Source organism: Nipponia nippon, unplaced genomic scaffold (assembly GCF_047370975.1).
Source record: "Nipponia nippon isolate SJK-2023a ecotype South Korea unplaced genomic scaffold, ASM4737097v1 scaffold_3, whole genome shotgun sequence".
NCBI classification, from domain to species: Eukaryota; Metazoa; Chordata; class Aves; order Pelecaniformes; family Threskiornithidae; genus Nipponia; species Nipponia nippon.
Genome location: NW_028262347.1, coordinates 8,969,820 through 8,989,694, shown reverse-complemented (window position 1 = coordinate 8,989,694; position 19,875 = coordinate 8,969,820). Strand labels below are relative to the sequence as shown.

The 19,875-nt window shown below is 41.8% G+C and overlaps 1 protein-coding gene across 2 annotated transcripts in view; it reads left to right on the top strand.

Moving 5' to 3' along the window:
• The window catches only part of GRM3 (glutamate metabotropic receptor 3), a 108,931-nt gene extending 91,729 nt beyond the window's left edge, over window positions 1-17,202 (top strand). For both annotated transcript variants that reach the window (XM_087766370.1, XM_087766371.1), the window contains exons 4-6: window positions 3,848-4,914; window positions 10,876-11,050; window positions 16,652-17,202. In XM_087766370.1, the coding sequence (XP_087622496.1) occupies window positions 3,848-4,914; window positions 10,876-11,050; window positions 16,652-16,725 (1,316 nt within the window). In that variant the 3' untranslated portion in view covers window positions 16,726-17,202. The remainder of the gene's footprint in view (window positions 1-3,847; window positions 4,915-10,875; window positions 11,051-16,651) is intronic.
• Window positions 17,203-19,875: the final 2,673 nt, after the last annotated feature.

Genomic DNA, 19,875 nt, shown 5'->3' with positions numbered 1-19,875 from the left:
GTCTGATTCCAAGCCAGTTAAGATGATGCTTATCTTTTCCTAAGCTGCCCTGTCTCTTAAAAGTTTCCCTGTGCCTAATTAGGATTAAAACTGCTTTGTTTTCTTCATCTACTCATCCTTGGTTAGAAAATCCTGGAGCACTTTCACCCAACTGAGCCAATGTGTGGAATCAGAAGCATTTCAAAAAAAGATTTCCCATACCACCTCTTAAAATAATGTTTGTGATCAATAAGAAAATAAATCCCTCCCTTCAGAACTTTTTTTCTGAATTCTTTCGTGTCACCAAGAGCTGTACACCACTGACACCAAAAATAATAAAGATTTCCAAATGAAAGCAACTCACCTACTTCTAACAGCACATAAGCACGTACTGGCCAGATACATGGTTTTTGGAAAAGATCCCACTGTAAGAAGATGGAAACAAAATTACATAATTCACTATATAAAAGCTATGATGTTATTTTATGTTCTTACCCATATCTGCTACTAAAACAGTTGTAAAACTACACAGTCTTTCCTCTTTTATCTGAAGCTGAAGGAGTTTGTTCTCCACTTACACAATGGCATCCTTCTCCTTTGATAGGCTTCCTTCAGTGAGCTGATAGAGGCAGGCTGCCTGCATCGTGGCTCCATAGGTTTCTGTCTTCTGTGCTCCGCGTACCTGAGTGTTTCTCCTGTTGTCATAAATGTCACTGCTGTTGCATCTTCATTGCTGAACTGCTGCAAGCTGGAGCACAAAGCATTACTGGTTTATCTTTAAGTCACTTTTAATTATCTTTTCTTTTCGTTTATAACTTATTTTATAGAATTTCTCTTGGATAACTGCTTTGCATAAGGATAATTCATTTCATGAAGTGCAAGGGGAAGAGAAGATTCAAAGATACTGTTCAAAAGAGACAAACTTTGTATGGTCATCCAGATAGCCTCTTAGCTAACAGCAGGGTAGGCCCAGAGTCTTGCCTCTCGTCTCCCAAGGGACAAATCCAAAACAGCTTAGTTATAACTCTGAAAAAGACCTGCCAGAAAAACCTGTTATAAAGATTGTAGGTTTACTCTCAAAACTGAAATTTAACTACAAAAAAATTCTCAGAGTGGCTTATGACATGGCCTGACATCATCTATGGGAAAATCATCTATCAATACCCAAAAATTATTCTTTTTACTCTAGAACATAAAGTCCTGCTTTCTGATGATATTACATTCTTGCCTATAAGCATCTTATTTTTATGATTATTATTAGATCATGTTTTCTGAAAACATGACCTTTTGGAAATGGTTCTACAGGATCTAGAATATGTTGATAAATATCAGTTAAAGCGCCTTAGTGATTTTATATGTAATCAGTGAGTATATTAATTGCTGCCACCCAGTGGGCTCATTTGTAGGCTTTGGCTCACCATACTATAATTTAATACATCATTGTTTGGTTAAATGATTTCATCCTCCCCATCTGAAGGAGCGTGATTTATTTTCCTCTATCAGCAGCCACTAAAAATGAATGTTTCAAGCTACAAGCTGTGGTTAACTTGAAACATATTGTCCTATAAAAACCTTTTCTTCATATTTGTAGCGTGGGAACAGCCCCATGGAAGGCAACATATACATGAGCTTCAAGCTCATTATACGTGAGATTACCTGCTTTGCCTTCTGGACCTACCTGCAAAGCCCAAGGCAAATACTTTGCTCTATTTAAATGATAAATATTCTATCAATCAGAACTAAGAAGTTGTTAAACATGTTACACAGGGGGAACTCTCTCCTGAAAAGTGCTGATATTTCTGACCCTCACTTGCACTGGGGTACTCGTGCACTTGAAGTTATACAATTGATTGAAGCTAAGCCATGCAACCAGTTTGCAGTTTGTCTTGGTTACCTGTGGCTCCACTGGTCCCAGTAGAAGTCACAGGCTCTTAGCACACCGCAGGAGCTGGCCTGTATAACACTGAAGTGAATAAATTGTCTCTTAAAACTGGGCTGCTGTGTTAACAGCTTCTACAATCTATATAAGTGTTACGAATAATGAAATAAGACACTGGCAATGACAACACATTATTGAAGAGCTGTTAAGTGCTGCATTATGATTTCATTTTAATGCTGCTCCTGGATGAGAGAGCTTGCATGCCTGTGCGTGAGGAGGAGGAAGGAGAGAAGAGAAGCTGCTTAATATTCTTGTTGACCTATATTTTGAATTTAGCTACCTGTTTAATTTAGAGCATGGTATTTCCAGGAGGACTGGCCATTTGGGGGACCCTTTAATTTTTGTGCACTCAGAGGTCTTGCTGGGCTAGACAGAAGTACAATTAAATGCCAACAGTGAAGAAAAAGAGAAAATGATCCTCTTACACATTCCTGGGTTACCCAGACCTAGTCTGTAATCCTGCCAACCAAGGCTGTCCACCACTGTCATTGACACAGGGGAGGTGGTAAAATGTAGGAGAGGGCAGGGATAAGAACAAGCAAAGTCTTGGCTCATACACAGAAGAGACTATAGCTGAGCGTAAATTATCTTCCAACCTTGCCCTAAGATAAGAAGAAAGTTAGGAAAGAAACGCATTCCAAGTCCAGCGCCTGGGGAAGTGCAGGTTATGAACCAACCCTCCGATCAGGGCTTCTGTGCCAAAAACCACTGTCCCTTTTACTGACCTTAGTGGGAGTACTGCAAAATAAGGTAACGCTCTGCAGGAATAAAGGTGAGAGAATTTAGCCTCAATGCTTTATAGAAGTTAAATAAATCTACTGCAAGAACTCCAAAGGATCTGGAGGTTGAAGTGGAGGAAGATATTACATCCTTATATGATATTGCTCATTGCACAGCATGGGCACAGATGCAGGGAAAAAGATTGATTCCAGCAATGACAGTGGAACCACTTCTGTAACCAAAGACACTGGGGAATGAAATCACCTTTATTGCTCATCAATGGCAAAAAAAATCCCTTTTGCTTCCTGCCTATAAAGCTGTTCACCTTTGATGCTATAGCAAACAACCGATAAATCACATGGTAAATGCAATTTCCTCCTACATTTTTAATATTTCTTCATTCCCTGCATGAGCCTCAGCTGAAGGAAAAAACAAAAACTCTCCAGAGCTTACCAGTTGGAAGCGTTACAATATTGATTTCACAGAAGGTCACAGATCCAGTTTGTGTTTTTTTCATCTATTCCCCAAACAAGATACAGAACCAAAGCAGCACATGCTGGGAACCTCAGACCAGACAAGAAATATCAGAAACTGGTAAAATTGAAGCAAAATGGAAGGGATTCAAAACTTCCTACAACACAGGGAGAAGAGAAAGAGACATAGTAAGAAACTGTTGAGGACTTCATAGTTATTTCTTCATCATCCTCAAAATGAATCCTTTATTCAACTGCATTCCAGACTGTTGGCCTCAAAACTAATGTTTATTGATCTGACCATTTAAATTTCTTTATATCGTGACAGCCAAACTTCACCAAATAATGCTAAGTCTCAGTTAGAAGCAGACCTCTTTCTTTCAAGAGAAAATGTGAAAGGTAACAGTTGTGCATACTGGGGGAAATAATTGGAGAATTCATCTGTATCCAGGGCAAAAAAAGTAAGGACATTGGTAATCTAATGTAACTCTCCACATTCACAAATATTTCTCATGCAGTAAAGTGAAATAGAGTTCTAGTATCTAAGTTCTTTTCTTCTTCCAAGTTCAAACAAGGCAAAAACATTTCAAAAATGAGACAGATACAGACCTCTTGACTTATCTGTTCGCATTTGAATTGGTTTCTGTAAGCTGTCAGGTGTCTGTGCTTGCCAAAAGGATGAAAAAAGTCATCTGCTGTATTGATAATAACATTCTTGATTTCCTTTTTTTCACAGCTCCATTCAACCCTCCAAATGCTGCAGACAGTATGGTCAAATTTGATGCCTATGGAGATGGAATAGGACGATACAACGTGTTCAATTTCCAGTACACTGGAGGCAGATACTCCTATGTGAAGGTTGGTCACTGGGCAGAAACCTTGTCACTTGAGGTAGACTCTATCCACTGGTCCAGGAGCTCTGTCCCGATCTCCCAGTGCAGTGACCCCTGTGCTCCTAACGAGATGAAGAATATGCAACCAGGAGATGTCTGCTGTTGGATTTGTATTCCCTGTGAAACCTATGAGTACCTGGCTGATGAATTTACCTGTGCAGACTGTGGGCCTGGAAAATGGCCCACGGCTGACTTGACTGGCTGTTATGACCTGCCAGAAGACTACATCAAGTGGGAAGATGCTTGGGCAATAGGTCCTGTTACCATTGCATGCCTGGGCTTTGTTTGTACTTTTATGGTCATTGCAGTGTTCATCAAGCACAACAATACCCCCCTGGTCAAAGCCTCTGGCCGTGAACTGTGCTACATATTGCTCTTTGGGGTCTTCCTGTCTTACAGCATGACTTTCTTCTTCATAGCCAAGCCTTCTCCAGCTATCTGCACCCTGCGTCGTTTGGGGCTAGGAAGCTCCTTTGCTGTCTGCTACTCTGCCCTTCTGACAAAAACAAACTGCATAGCCAGAATATTTGATGGTGTAAAGAACGGTGCTCAAAGGCCTAAGTTCATCAGCCCCAGCTCTCAGGTCTTCATCTGCCTGAGTCTCATTTTGGTACAGATTGTGGTGGTGTCCGTGTGGCTTATCTTGGAGGCCCCTGGCACCAGGCGGTACACTCTTCCTGAGAAGAGAGAGACTGTCATATTGAAATGCAATGTCAAAGATTCCAGTATGTTAATCTCCTTAACATATGATGTAATCCTCGTAGTCTTATGCACTGTATATGCCTTCAAAACAAGGAAATGTCCAGAGAACTTCAACGAAGCCAAGTTTATCGGTTTCACAATGTACACAACGTGCATCATTTGGCTGGCCTTTCTCCCCATATTTTATGTGACATCCAGTGACTACAGAGTAAGTCTTTGGATATCTCTTTCCATAAATCATATACATCACTTTAAAGGACCCTGTTGTCATTCACTAAAAGCTCCTTTCACTTGTTATGTCCTCTGGATCCCTTGCAAATAAGCTCTGTTTCAATGTTAATGTCCACTTAAGCATATTACCAAATTTTAGCTTATTTCTAGGAAAGATGATCTCATTTCAAACTGAGCATGTACAGTTAGAGGTGGAAGGGATTAGTACTATCAGTTTGTGATAGAGGCATAGCGTATGGATTAAGTATTCATACTGGTACATCAGTCTGGGAAGTCATACTCCTAATGGAAAAAGCTAGAAGAACATGAGCTAAAATGAGTCATAATGAGTTAATTGGTGGAGGTGGGCCTTAAATTAAAAATGGAACTAACTAGTCTCCTTCTGCAAAAGAATCTGTGATTCAAACATGGTATTTTCTTCCAAATAAAAAAGATAAGGAAAGAATTTCAAAATTTCCTATGAAACAGGGTTGTTAAAAAAAAAAACAAACAACAAACGTTATGCTTGAATATAGAACTTTTTATTCTTTCTCCACTTTGTAGGGGATAAAACACATACCTCACCAAGCAGAAAATATTGGTCAGCCTTCACCAACAAACTTAAAAAACATTAAATTGTTTAAATTGTCACATAGCGTTGCAAAGCTTCAAGTTCAATAAAATCATATTTTTGGACAGAAGGAAATTGTCTCAGAAAAAGATTCAGATCTGTTCCACTGGAAATCTCACAGTTATTATGATGTGAGAAGTGACTGCTGGATTTGACCCTTACAGCAGTTTGCAGTGAATTAATTCAACTTTCTGCCCAGAAGAAAGGTAGCAGACTAACTTAGGGTAGTATTATGACCAGTAGTATGTATGACTATAAATAATTTCAAGGCAAGAAAAAGAGAGAAAGGCATTATTCAGTCTCAGGAGAAGTTAGAATGACGAGTAATGGATTGAAGCTAATGAAGGAAAAGTTTAAGGAAGGCACTGGGGAGCAGCTCTGGACACCCAAAGTAATCAGGAAGATAGACACAGAAGGAGGGTAATATCAATGCAGACAGTCACATGAGTGGGCAGCACAGACACTAATGGCCAAGAGGAGCATGACTTGATTGCTCAAGCAGCATTTTTCAGCCTTATCTCCTGAGTGGGATTTTCAAAACCACCCATAGGCATTTAATTTAAATACAAGGTTCCAAATAAGCCAACTCAAGTCCTACCGAATTGACAGAAAATGTTTTTAACACCTTTTTTGACACTTTCATGACATGTCAGGAGCGTTTTTGAAAATCCTGTCCTAGATGTCTACACTTCTGGGGTTCATTTGAAAAGCCCATATTTAATTTCCATGCATGTTGACTCCGAATCAACCTGTGCCGTCCTAATGTAGACCAATACCAGTGGCATCACCAATAAACTGCCTTAGAAACATAATAGTAGCAATGAAAAAAATGAATGTTGACTGGCTTGAAATTTTATCATTAAGCACAATCATCATTTAGGACTCACCCTTCTGAAAAAAAAAAGGAGAGCTCCTGGAAATTTATCCAGAGATTTGGTGTTGACCTCACTGTAGTAAAAGAAACAAAAAACAGTACTTCAGCATAGTATACATCCCTACCAATACTGAAACAGAAATATCCCTGTATGAATCCTATATGACAGGTGCCAGACAACATGTTAGATATGGTGGGGTGGCATATTACTGTATGTCTTACAGATTCACCCACCAAATAACCCTGCTATTTAGTTAAGGCCGCCTCTGCTGCAAGGAGGGTTTATGGTCCTGTATTTTGGTTGGTGCCCATGACCTCTTGTCCTGTCACTGGGCACCACTTGAAAGAGTCTGGCTCCTTTTTCTTTTTTCCCCCCATGAGGTACTTATACGCACTGATAAGATCCTCCTGAGCCTTCTCTTCTCCAGGCTGAACAGTCTCGGCTCTCTCAGCCTCTCCTCATACGACAGTTGTTCCAGTCCCTTAATCATCTCCATGGCCCTTTGCTGCACTTCCTCCAGTATGTTCTTGTCTCTCTTGTACTGGTGAGCCCAGAGCTGGGCACAGCACCCCACATGTATCTCACCAGGGCTGAGCAGCGGGGAAGGATCACTGCCCTTGATCTGCTGGCAATGCTCTGCATAATGCAGCCCAGGAGGCCATTGACCTTCTTTGCTGCAAGGGCACATTTCTGGCTCATGATCTACTTCTTGACCCACCAGGACCTTCAGGATGTTCTCTGCAAAGCTGCTTTCCAGCTGAGTGGCCTCCAGCATGTACTGGTGCCTGGGGTTGTTCCTCCCAAGGTGCAGGACTCTGCTTTTACCTTTGTTGAACTTCATGAGGTTCTTGTCACCCCATTTCTCCAGCTTGTCGAGGTACCTCTGGATGGCAGCACAGCTATCTAGTGTATCAACGATTCCTCCCAGTTCTGTATCATTTGAAACTTATTGAGGGTTCACTCAGTCCCAGCATCCAGGTTGTTAATGAAGGTGTTAAGCTACATTGGTCCTAATATCAACCCGTGGAACATCTAGTGACTGGCCGCTGGCTGGACTTTGTGCCACTGATCTCAATCCTTTGAACCCAGCAGTTCAGCCAGTTTTCAGTCCACCTCACTGTCCACTTATCTAGCCTGTACTTCATCAGCTTGTCAATTACGATGTTATAGGAGACAGTGGTAAAAGCCTTACTAAAGAGAAAATAAATAATATCAACTACTCTCTCATCTTCCACCAAGCCAGTCATTTCACTGTAGAAGTCTATCAGGTTGGTTAAGCATAATTTCCCCTGTGTAAATCCATACTGGCTATTGGCAGTCATTGCTCATCCATGCAAGCCTCCTGCCACATTTACTTGATTTCCTGCCCATTGGGATGGGCCATTCTTAAGCTTGGATGAGGTGATTCTTGAAAAACAGCCAGGCCTCCTGGACACCTCTTCTCTCCAGGACCGTATCCCATGGTATTCTTCCAAGAAGTTGCCTGAACAGGTCAACCTGCTCTACAGGGTGGTGATCCTACTTTTTGCCTTGCTTCCTCTTATTGGAATCCTGAATTCCACCACATCCAAAGCTTTCCCTGTCTGTCACATTCCTGACAAGTTCTTGCTTGTTTGTTAGTATGAGATCATGCGGAGTGGCTTCCTTCATCAATTCCTCAGTCACTTGTTTTAGGAAGTTGACCTCAGTGTGCTCCAAAAACCTCCTGCATTGCCTCTGCCCTGCTGTGTTGTCCTTCCAGTGGGTATCAGGGTGGCTGAACTGTCCCAAGACCAGGGCCTGCAAATGTGAAACTTCTTCCAGTTGTCTGAAAAATGCCACTTCTACTTCTTCCTGATTATGTGTTTTGTAGCAGACACCTACTACAATGTTGTCCACTTCGGTCTGCCCACTAATCCTGACCCATAATTTATCAGCTGGCTCAAGACCCATTGCTGGGCAGAGCTCCCTTCACTCCCGCTGCACTCTCACACAGAGTGCAACTCCCTCCCCTTGCCCTGCTACCAAGGTACTGACCTATGCTATAATTGCAGATCTGTAAGTAGAGCAGGAGCCATCTGCCTGCTGCCACAAGTCCCAGACTTCCAGCCTTCATCATCAAGGGAGTCTCCATTTCCCAACTCAACACACATAGGCTGCTTAGTTCTTCTCTAGTACAGGCCACGCTCTTGTACCTGCAGAGTGTCAGAGAAGATTCAGTCCACCTTTTTCTCATCATGTCTGATGCTGCAAAGTCTGCTGACCTCCTCCTGTAGCTCCCTAACTTGGCAACAGAAAGCCTCCACATCTCCTGCAGAAAAGGAGAACAACTCCCCCAGACCCCATTGGAGACCTCAGGCATCCCTGCAGCCCCAAAGCTGCAGAGCTGCATCCTCCCTCAGGAGCTCAGTGTGAGTCAATCCTGATACGCCAGGGATAGTTGCCCTTGAGGGCACTGGGGACTGAACCCTGTGGCATCCCCCGTGCTCTGCACAAAAAAACAGCCTTCAGCAAAGTTTCTAGCCCTCTTCTGTGCACATTTCTGCACACTGCTGAACCTATTAGCTGCCCAGCACCTATGGAGTGCTCTTCCCAGCACCTGCAACAAGAGTGCCCAACCTTACCTAACCAAGAGTCAGCTCAGACAAAAGCTCCAAGCTGGTCAAGGACAGCTGACAGAGCTCCTTAGGAGCTGATGGAGGTTGCTAGAAGTCACAGCCTCCTGCAGCAATCCTCTCCTAGCAGCAGCAAGGCACCCTGACATTCCTTGAAGCGTTCCTAAGAGTCCTCCAACAATCCCAGAAGATGTTCCCAGAAGGTCTAGAAGATCCCAAAGCAGAGGCCAGAAACTGCTCTGCAAACTGCTGCATTTGGTGGCTGACTCTGTTAGCTGCACTGTCAAAAATTTAAAGATCTCCTGGATAAGATAGATTTCTCTGATGCCATTCCTGCCTGGTCTAGCAGGTTTGCCTCTGTTCTGCAAGCACACTGGTGTCTGTGAGGCTGGCTTACACACCAAACCACTGAACTGACCTGGGTTGAAAGGAACTCCGTGGGACAGGGCTATTTTTAACCCAAACCCCTTAATTGATCGAGTGTACAATTGTGTCAGCACAGCTGAGCTGCTCTGGGAGGCACAAACCCTAGCAGAACAGGCTGGGGAGGAGGAAGGCTTTGTTAGTGAAGAGAACTTACCTTGAAACTACTACCTTCATTTATTCTTGTTTTATAAGAAAATTCCCAGTCCCGTTTTACAAGTTCAAGACCCACCCAGAACTGACTGCAGAGCCCTGTGGGCCAAATGCAGAGAAGTGAAGGAGAAAGTACAGCTGGAAACACTAAGGCGTCCCTTTCTCATGTTGCCCCTGTAGGGTCTTCCATATTCCCTCACTCTGTGAGAGCTGAGCACCTTTTCATGGTGCTTGCCACATCTACCTTGGGTAAAGAGTGATTATTACATGATAACATTAATTATACTCACTGCTGACAAAGCATTTAGTGCTCTGTATATATATAAAGCAACAAAGTCCATTCTCTACTCTATTTTTCATTTTGCACCAATTATTTCTGACAAGGAGATATAAGAAGCATTCCCATGGAAGAAAGCTAATCTCCAAGGACTGCAGGAGTGTAACTAAGGAAAAATGAGCCATGGATGTATAATCATTCAAATTAAGCAGCAGAGTTTAAAGCAGTTTAATTCAACATCTTAATTAAGGAATCTGCTTGGAAGAAAAGAATATAAACTGAAAATGAGGCAGTAAACCTGCACTTAGTTATACCGTTGAACAAAAAGGAAGATAAACAGTGCCAGCAAAGTTACACTAACAAATGCCCTAAAGCAACTACTCTAAAATCCTGCAGCCTTACAAACAATTCATTTCCGAGCCCAAAAAACTTAGGTCTCAAAGTCAGGGCTCCTTTCAGGCCCAGTCTGACAAATGTCACCAGCTCTTATGTTTACTCCAAATTACACTTATGTTCCTGCAAGGGATTCTTCAAGTTCTGTGATTAGGATTGAGGCTGGAAGCTAAACAGGTTTTTAAGTAGATGCTTTGCATGAAGCATCTAACGCAACCCCACATAAAGCACGGTATGTGCAAGCCAGTTTCCATTGCAGCCAGCTTTGCCAGTTGTTGCATGACAGGTGTTAGAGAGAACTTCCTGATCGATTTAGGAATCAAGGGCATGGAGGATGAGAGAAAGAGAGCAGAACTACCCTTCCTTCACTAAACTGAGGGAGAACGCAGTCAAGCTCCCCCTGATATGCAGAGACACAGGGCACCATCAGCACCATGCACCTCACTCCTATGATCCTAGGATTGTGGAAGATGTGACAGATGTTCAAGCCAGCCTGTACCAGTGCAAACCGCCAGGACTCTGGTTCCTACTATTGTATGATAACGCTTCTGATATTCTGCATTTCAGAGCTTTCCATACTGAAACACAGTGCTTTGCGCCCACTCTCTCCTAGGTACAAACCACCACCATGTGCATCTCTGTGAGTCTGAGCGGCTTTGTTGTGCTGGGTTGCTTGTTCGCACCCAAGGTACACATCATCCTCTTCCAGCCCCAGAAGAACGTGGTCACTCACAGACTCCATCTCAACAGGTTCAGTGTCAGTGGGACCGGGACCACTTACTCCCAGTGTAAGTAACAAAACTGCCACCTTTCTATAAGGATGTGGGTTTATGGTGAATTTGGGTAAAGACAAGATTTTTTTTTACCAGCAACAAAAAGACCTTTATAGGCTGGGCTGTGTATCCTGTTGAACCATCACTTCATTTGTGTCTCAAGAGAAAAATTCATCCCCCTCTCATGGGAATGAGCTCGGAGCCTGCTCTGAAGCTCACTGAAGTCAGCAGAAAGCTTTCGGCAGGCTCTGACTCTATCCAGCTGCACAAAACAAGTAGAGCCCATTGCTTGCTGTCACTCTCGCAGCAGCGACAGGAACAGATTGCCCTGGAGTATTCCTGTCAAAATGACACGCTGACAGGACCTGGGCCACAATGCAGCAAGCTCTCAATGGCTCTTATCACCTGCATTATAAGGAAGGGCTCCAAGTCTGCAGCAAATGCATACAAGGGATGCCATAAACTGTATCTGTATGCTGAGTGTTGAGCAATACCCTTCGTAAGTGCCACAGCCAGAGGAAGCAATCAGTGCCCTATTGCAAGGTCAGCTCATCTGTTCTGCCTCCCTCTTTTCCCTCATCTTCAGTCTCATCATCCCAAGCAGATTCACATCTGTGATTTTGATTTGAGGCTGTTGCTCTTCTTCTGAGTGAGTTGCTCAGAGATTTTTTTGGATTAAAAAAAAAAAATAGGTCACGTGTATGTTTAGGTTTTTTTTTTTCCTTGTCAAGCTTAACTAGTCAAGGATAGGAGCACACAGCACCTTGTTCACGGAGCTCTACAGACAGCATGTTGAACCTGGAAAGCTAATTGAAAAAGCACACTACAACTAGAGAGAGGCAAAGAATAAGAAACAGAGGAAAGGGGGGACACGGAGCAAAGCTTGCCAGCAAGTTCACACTAACCTAGCCTCAGGTTTTTGAGTATATGACCTAAATTTCAAAATTGGCTAGAAATCTTTGGCACTTCAGGTTTCAGACAGAATGTGGAAGGAACCTGGGACCCTGCTGTGTATCACATTGGCAGGGATTAGGAGGTAAAGGGGTCCCAGCCATCTCTGGCTCTCCCATCCCAAACCGTACTGTGCGGGAATGCTCATGGTCCCTTAACAAGAGAGCAGCCATGTGGGTCTACTTGCCCCTCATCTCATCAGAGTCAGGACTGCATCTTGCTCTGACACCAGAAACCAAAATCTCCTTGCTGTTTTGGAAAACTCAAACCAAGAGAGATGAGATGGCCTTAAGTGCCAAGCACTGCCAAAAGGGCTGGATTTGCAAGACCAATGGATTCCCAATAACCTTTACAAGGTTTGTCCCTTGATGAAATGGTAAATCCCATGAGATTATTTTCATCCCTTATTAATTTTTTATAAGTGGTCTTTCCAAGTTTTTTAATTCTCTCATACTACAGAATAAGGTTAGTCAGAAACCATTTTGATTCATGGGTACTTTTGTACAGGATTACATTTTGGAATTTCATATTTTTATTATAACTGCTGGATAATACATGTGTGTACGCAAGCATGCATGCAACTGAAAGCCATCTTCACTGCACATCTTTACAGCAAAAGCCTACTTTTTCAGGTTTGTGAATAGCTTTAAAACATTAAGGAAAGCATAAAAATCCAGACTTGCAAACTCTTGCTACCTCATTGTTTAGAAAGTTGGCCACAGTCATTTACTTTTCCTGCTTACACCTAGCTGAATAAGGGCTGCTGATCTTTGTTGGTCTTTTTGGACCATGGCAAGGCATGGTGCTGGAAGCATGACTAACAGGTCCATCATATACAATGGAAAAATAGTTTCCATCTCAGACAATTATTTGGGAAAATAACACTAAAAATTCACTATCTACCACAGTGCCAATATTTTTAAGAAGGAAAATTTTCCCTTACTCCTTTCCATTTATTTGAAAATGATTTTAAATAGATTTTCCTTTTTTTAAAACTGTTTTGTCATTTATACACCTTCAAAAATGTTGTCATCCAAATTGATTCTAATCCACGTCTAAAATATTCCTCTCATCAGTCCCGGGGCTGTCAGCTTGTTTTTATTTTGGTCTTGATGGTGTTTTCATCACTCAGAAACTGCATAATATGAGACTGATCAAAATTAGCTCCAGGGCATTCTGGTAACAGCAACATCTGAAAAGCCAGTTCTTGTTCATTATCAGAGTTTCAGAGGACAGGAGTACACAAGTTGCTCGAATGGGCAGTCTGTTTCCTACCTCCACAGATTCCCATCTCCATTGCATCTCAGGGCTGCCACCACCTCTTCACTCCATCAGTCATTAATGCCATGAGCATAGTGGGTCATGAACAGCTGAAGTGACTCACAGACAGTTTTTAACACAGTTCCTTGAACCGTGAAAACTGGTCAAACACTATGAGAAAAAGTAAGTGACACTCATGATGCTCTTGGGTAGTGTTAAGTGTGAGCTCTAAATGTGTATCACAGTTGCATCCCTAAACTGAGCATCCTTAAACTGAGCAGTGGAGCAATGGTCAACTGTATAAGCTGCAGTGTGGTAGTGGTCATGAGAGCTAAACTGAGCACCTCATGTAGTCATCTGAATACAGCTCCTCCTCTTTGCTACATGCTCTGCAGAAAGCAAGTAGAGGTGAATACCTGACTGCTAAGCGAGGAAACTTGTTTTAGAGGTACTGAGCTTTGATCATTTTGACAGCTGAAGTCTGGACTACAAAAGAAGATTTAAGCTGAAGAGAAGGATATATGTGTACCTAGGTATATGACATGTTTTGAAACGTATATATCCATGCACATTTATTTGAATCTGAAAATTCAGGTTTGACAGTGTTGCATAAGTTCTGCTTCCCCTGCAGTGTTTCCCCCATCGGGATGTTCCCCAGTTTTCCTGTGGCCTCTTTTATGGGCTTGGCAAAGGTATTCTCACAAGGTAGGAGGTCAGCACTCATAAAACTTCCCAGAGAGCTCAGGACTGATTTAAGCATCTACATGATTCAGGCTGAGCTTTTACACCCAGAAGGTGTCATTTATCCAAGTTATGTCCACATGGAGAGCAGCACATAGACTTGAGCTCCTCCAGGTGTCCTCCACAGGGGTAAGAAAAAGAATTGATGCTACTGTTTATGGCCAGGCTGGTAGATTTTCTGTCTCAGAATTTATTTTCCCAGCCCTTGCTCCAAACTAGCCCTGATATATGCTTTTATACATGATTAACTCACAGTTGTCCAGCTGTGAGCATGAGTAGAGGAAGTGGCAGACAGAAAGCAAGTTCAAATCTGTCTGTTCCTGACCATGTAGGCATGCTGCAAGGTGCCCACAGCAGTGCTGGACTCTTGCATTTTACCTCTGGTACTTTAACTTGGACTATCAAAGCAAAATGAGGGACTGCCAAGAAAGAGGAGATCAAAAGCATGAATTGCAGCTAAATCAAGACTTCTGGTCATGTCACACTTTTTTCCTTGGCCTCAACACAAGGCAAAATGGAGGTGAAATGTCTCTAGCAAGTCCAGCCATATTTCAGGAAACCCCTTGGCTGCTGCTATCAGACACGACGTGAAATTCAGAACCCTACAGGGCCAGTAATTAACATTGCTGAGGTCTATAAGAAAAAGCAAGATCTTTTGTTCAGTCTTGGAGAGAGCTTATACTCAGTGTGAACACTTTACCCTACCCAGCAGAGTTAATAAGTGCCTCCCAGCACTACAAGAGAGGTACGTGCTGTGGAGGAAGCCTGGGAACAAAAAAGGCAAGGCCACTTGTTTCTCTCCTACCACCATATTTCTCTGTCCAACTTTGACATCCTCCTGACCCAGTTACCATAGTATTTGAGCTATTCATGCTCGTCAATGTGTTTGACTTCAAAAAAACCCTGAAGCTAAACAGTTCTGGGTGGGTGACTGATGTTCACAGAAACAAAATGCTTTTGCCTGTAGTCATACTGCAGTAGAACAGGGATTTGAATCAGGTCTTCTAAGCAGTACTGATTTTTCTATTTGCCAACAAGTGGAAATAAAAATAACAATAATAAAAATTTCAGGTCAATGTGCTGCCATATTATACCTTGTTAAAACCTGAATACAAATCCTGATAGCTAATTTTCACAAAATCATAGACATGATACCCTCTACCCTTTTACCTACAAATGACTGTTTTCAACACATATCCAGATTGTGAGAGACCAAACTCCATCATGTAATTCAGAGCAGGGGCTCATTCTTGGCTCACCTGTTTACCAGGAATATGTCCTGCCCTCTAAGTAGTAGGTTAGTCCAATAGGTGCCTCTAAATTTCTCTTGTTAAGGGAGTTCTATTTTCCACTTATATTTATTCAGTCAATGAAAGAACTAGAAATAGTAGCTGATTTGAATAAAGAATGATCTGTTCTGAAAATGAAGCTGAGCATCTTTAGAAAATCAGTCTGCAACTGAGAGCGTAGCCAGCACCAGTTTTGGAAGACTGAGCATGCCCTTGTCAGCTGCATAAATTGCTTTTTACACTGGATGATTGAGTTTACTAAGTCATTGCTTGCTGTGTGTTTTCTTTGATGAAGGCATCACATTCCTCTGGGTCACTGTTATCATTAACCTAATGTATCTTTCAAAAAACGGCTTTACAGTGCCGTGAGCAGAGATGTCACAGAGTATCCGAAAACACATTCCTGATGCCCAATGGATAATTGCAACAAAGATGGACAAACCAGCTTGCTTTTAAACTAAAATCCACAAGGCTTTAGCAGAATGGTAATGTATCCTACAGTCAAAATACAAATACATTTAGAAACAGATTCTGATACTCAGATTCAATTGTCATCTTACATCACTGAAGCAATGAAAACCTGTTGTATAAAATATTATGCAATGTAGACAAGGGTATCAGAATCAGGCCCTCAGCTCTGGATGTGTATTGAATCCTGATCCAGAGCTCCTAGAAATGAAGGGTATTATGGCCAAATATTCTGGGGTTAGGTGAGAAATAATCTTGCTTTCAAATTATTCAAGTTATTCGAAAATTTCTTCACTCCATCCAACATGTACAGAGAGTTTCTTATTTTTTTAATTAAAAAGTAGATCAGCACACAGTCCTAATATGCAGAGGTAGATTCTGTCCTGGATTTAAAAATGCATATATTTTATTTCAGGAATAGCCATTCCAATTATGTGACAGCTCAAAGGATCAGCTCTTAGCATTTCTTGCCAATAAAACTTGAAAAATCCAAAGGTTCACTTTTTATTCTATAGGGATATCTTAGCACCACTCTAGTTATATTAATTCACACTACCATGCAATGTGCTATAAAGTGAGACCCAGTGGCCCAGAATCATAAAAAAAAAATCATGTATTTTATTCAGACACTTCTCGGAGAAGCTTAGTCACCTTAAGTGCTCTCAAAGGCCAGCAAAGGGAAACTGGGTTCTTCCAGGGGCTGCTTCAGCCTCAGATCTGAATTGCTTTGTAGGGGTGCAAGCAGTACCTCCATCAGCTCCACTGCTGACACAGTGACATACAGTGACTTTTCACTGAGCATCTTGGTTAAATTGGGTGAGATGGTCCAGATCAACATAAGTTCTAATCCTGTGTGTTGTAATTTTTTGCTGCCCTTAAAGTCAGCTGATTTTCCCCTCTCTTTCAGCATCTGCTAGCATGTACGTACCGACCGTCTGCAATGGAAGGGAAGTTCTGGACTCCACCACTTCATCTCTGTGATTGTGACTTGCAGTTCAGTTCTTGAGTTTTTAGACTGTTAGGCAAAATTTTGCACACGTTGTGCACTCCGGAAAACACCAGAAAACAAAAGAAATCAAAACAAAACTAGTACCTTTTTTTAGAAACAGTGTAATAAATTATTTTTGAGGATTGTACAGTATATAGTGATGTTCTGGAACTTTTTAGACTGATTTTAGCCCTTCTGTTGTTAACGGTTGTAAGGGACATGTAAATAACCATGGTTCACAATGTGCATAGTCCTGCGGTAAGGGAGTGATTTGTTGCAAGCACAGTTGCAATGTTAGATGACTTCTTTCCTACGAAAATTTTTTGTAGCTCCTTGTTGTAATTAACTTAGACTGCATTTCTATGTTGTATATTATAGTTACCTTACGTGTAACAGATTGGTTTTCTCAGCACAAAACAGCAGTATTAATGTAAAGGCATCAATAATAAAAAGATAAAAGTTTTTCAGCATGGTTTCATTTTTGTTTCTTCCTCCTTCAAGGTCATTACATTTCCCTAGACACCAGGGTAGGTAAAAAGGATAAAAAGTCTGCAGTACTAGTGTGTGTACGCACGCATCTGTGTATAGGTCTGTGCTTCTGTTGTTACAAAATCCATATCACATAGTATGTGCTTACAATGGATGCTGTGTCATGGTCAAGTATAAATTCCCTCTCCCTAAAAAAAAATGCATATTATTAAAACATCTCAAGTGCTCTTTTTGTCATTAAAATGTAGGGTAGTTTTCAAAAGTGAAAATGTCTAATTGCATCTCAATGAGATATTAGAATAAATTTTTGATCGCTGGTTCACTCATTTGGCGTGACTTAATGCTGTGATGCACACAGTAGATCGGTAGCATATAAAAACCAAAGAGATTTTAGATTAGGTTGGCAAAGATATGGAAGAAAATCTGTCAGAAAATTAGCTAAGACTGTTTTATACTTCCAGCCAAAATAAAAATGGTTCAGTTTGTCTGCATCAACAGTGCCGTGAAAGGTAGTTGGAGCACTGCAGAAACAGAGACCAAAAAAAAGTCGAAAAAGAGAAATCCAGGAGACATTTACACATGTCTCTGGGGTGACCTTTGCATTCAAACCAAACGATTCAAGACACACATACCAGTTACTTAGACAAAGGCAAAACACCTTTAAAGTCTGGCTTTTATAACTGCACTCTTAAAGTTGCCCTCACTCTATTGAAACAAACTGAAATCATCCCTTCTGCCGGGTCCAAAAAAGTCATTAAGGAAACAAACACACCTTTGATTAATGTGTCTGGGCATATTTACCTAAGGGCTTGTTCCTGTTGATCTCATTCCAGCTGAGGTCAATAGCAAAATTTTCATTGACTTCAAAGGCAACACCACTGAGGCTTGAAAGGCAGACACTACAGATACATACTGTTGGATGCACAAGTTCTCTGGAGCCCAGTTCTCCTGCACTTGCAGATGTTTTTACACATTTCTGGAAAGGTGCAAGTCCTTAGGGCTGAACTGGCAAAGGAAATAGCTGTTATTTTGAATGCAAAAATTCAAGATGCAGGTTCTTAAAACTCCTACTCACAGATAGATGCCTAATTTTTCTGGACATCCACATGTTCACCAGCAAAGACCTCTTGATGTCAACACTTCTGTGACTGGCTACACAGGCAGCCATTTAAGCCTCTGCATCATGGAGCTGTCTAGTACAGAAATCCCTGTGACTTTCTCCAAAATAGGCATTGCTCAGCCTGCATTATGTGCAGAGCTCTGTATTCAGCTTCTTTCTCTTCACAAGCTCTGGAGTGCCTCATGTTTCAGGCTTGGTTCCCACCTTGATGCACAGCGTAGGGATCAAGTTTTGACAGGTTGGGAGTCTTGCTTTCTAAATCAAGACCCCTTAAAGCATCTCAAGTTGGGCAGCTACATTCATTTGACTTTCATATGCTCTTGTGGATTAAGAGGCTGTTCACAGTATGGCAAAAGGTCAGAATATCTGACCATAAAGCTGATGTCCCTGCATCTACGTTATCTTTATGGAGCTCTTAAAAATGCCTAAGCCAATGAGAATTTCTTCTCAATTTTTATGGAAAGCAACAATCAGGGTCAAATTCACCTCACCTAACATTCATTGTCTACAGTATAAATAGCTACATATGAGATTGTCAACCCCTTCTCCCTTTGTACTCAGTGGAGGGAAGTAGACATAATTCCCCTGGCTTATCTCAGACTGCTACTATAGGCTGAGATGAATCTCTCCAAATAAGGGTTAGCACAGCTTGCTCAGATCACAAAGTTTGCACTGAAAATAAAGGCATTGTGTCAGATGAATTCCAACCCTAGAATCTAAATTGGCATCACTGAAGCTAATTTATAGCAGGTGAGGAACTTACTGTCCCAGAGTTTTCATTCATTTTGATAGCACTATTGAGAAAATGACCCAATGTCTGTGTCTGAGCATGTTATGAATACTTAGATGGTTTGAAAGCCACTTGCATGTGTTTTTTTCATACAAAAAAACCCCACGTGGAGCTCTGGAGTTCCAGCCCCACTGAATGTTCCCAGCATTCTTGTACTTTACTTGGTTTTGTCTTGAAAGCTTTTCACTGTTTTCCATTGGATGTCCAGGGATGCAGTTATCTGCTATTGCCTGACGATTCAAGTAATCTAGTTTCAAAACACAGCAAACCAAAAAAGGAAAATGCCAAAGTCTGGCAGAGGCTTTGCACGCCATACTGGCATGAAAGTCTCTTGAGAAAGGGAATTTTTTTTTTTTTGGCTGTTGTCTCACATCATTATTTTAGTTTCTCTATTTAAAACAGTTTATGGGCTTTGTTCCCATTTGTGTAAAACTTGGCTTTAGAGTATAAACCTCTTCTGGTCTCTTTATTGCTCCCATCATATATAAAGATTTGAGCAACTCACCTCAAAGCACAGTGGGTCCTGTCACGGTTCCTTGCATGGTGAAGGGGAGCCCCAAGTACCCTCGCTGTGAGCCTGAAGAGTCACCACACTGCTCTGAGCCCTGCATGCAGCCAACCAGGGGGAAATGCTGGGGACGAGAGCAAGGCTAAGCTCAGTGTCTACAGTGCCTTACTGGCAGCTGCAGAAAAGTTTAGTTTTTCATTCAGAAGCCATAATTTCAGAGTACCTTAGCTCTCTGA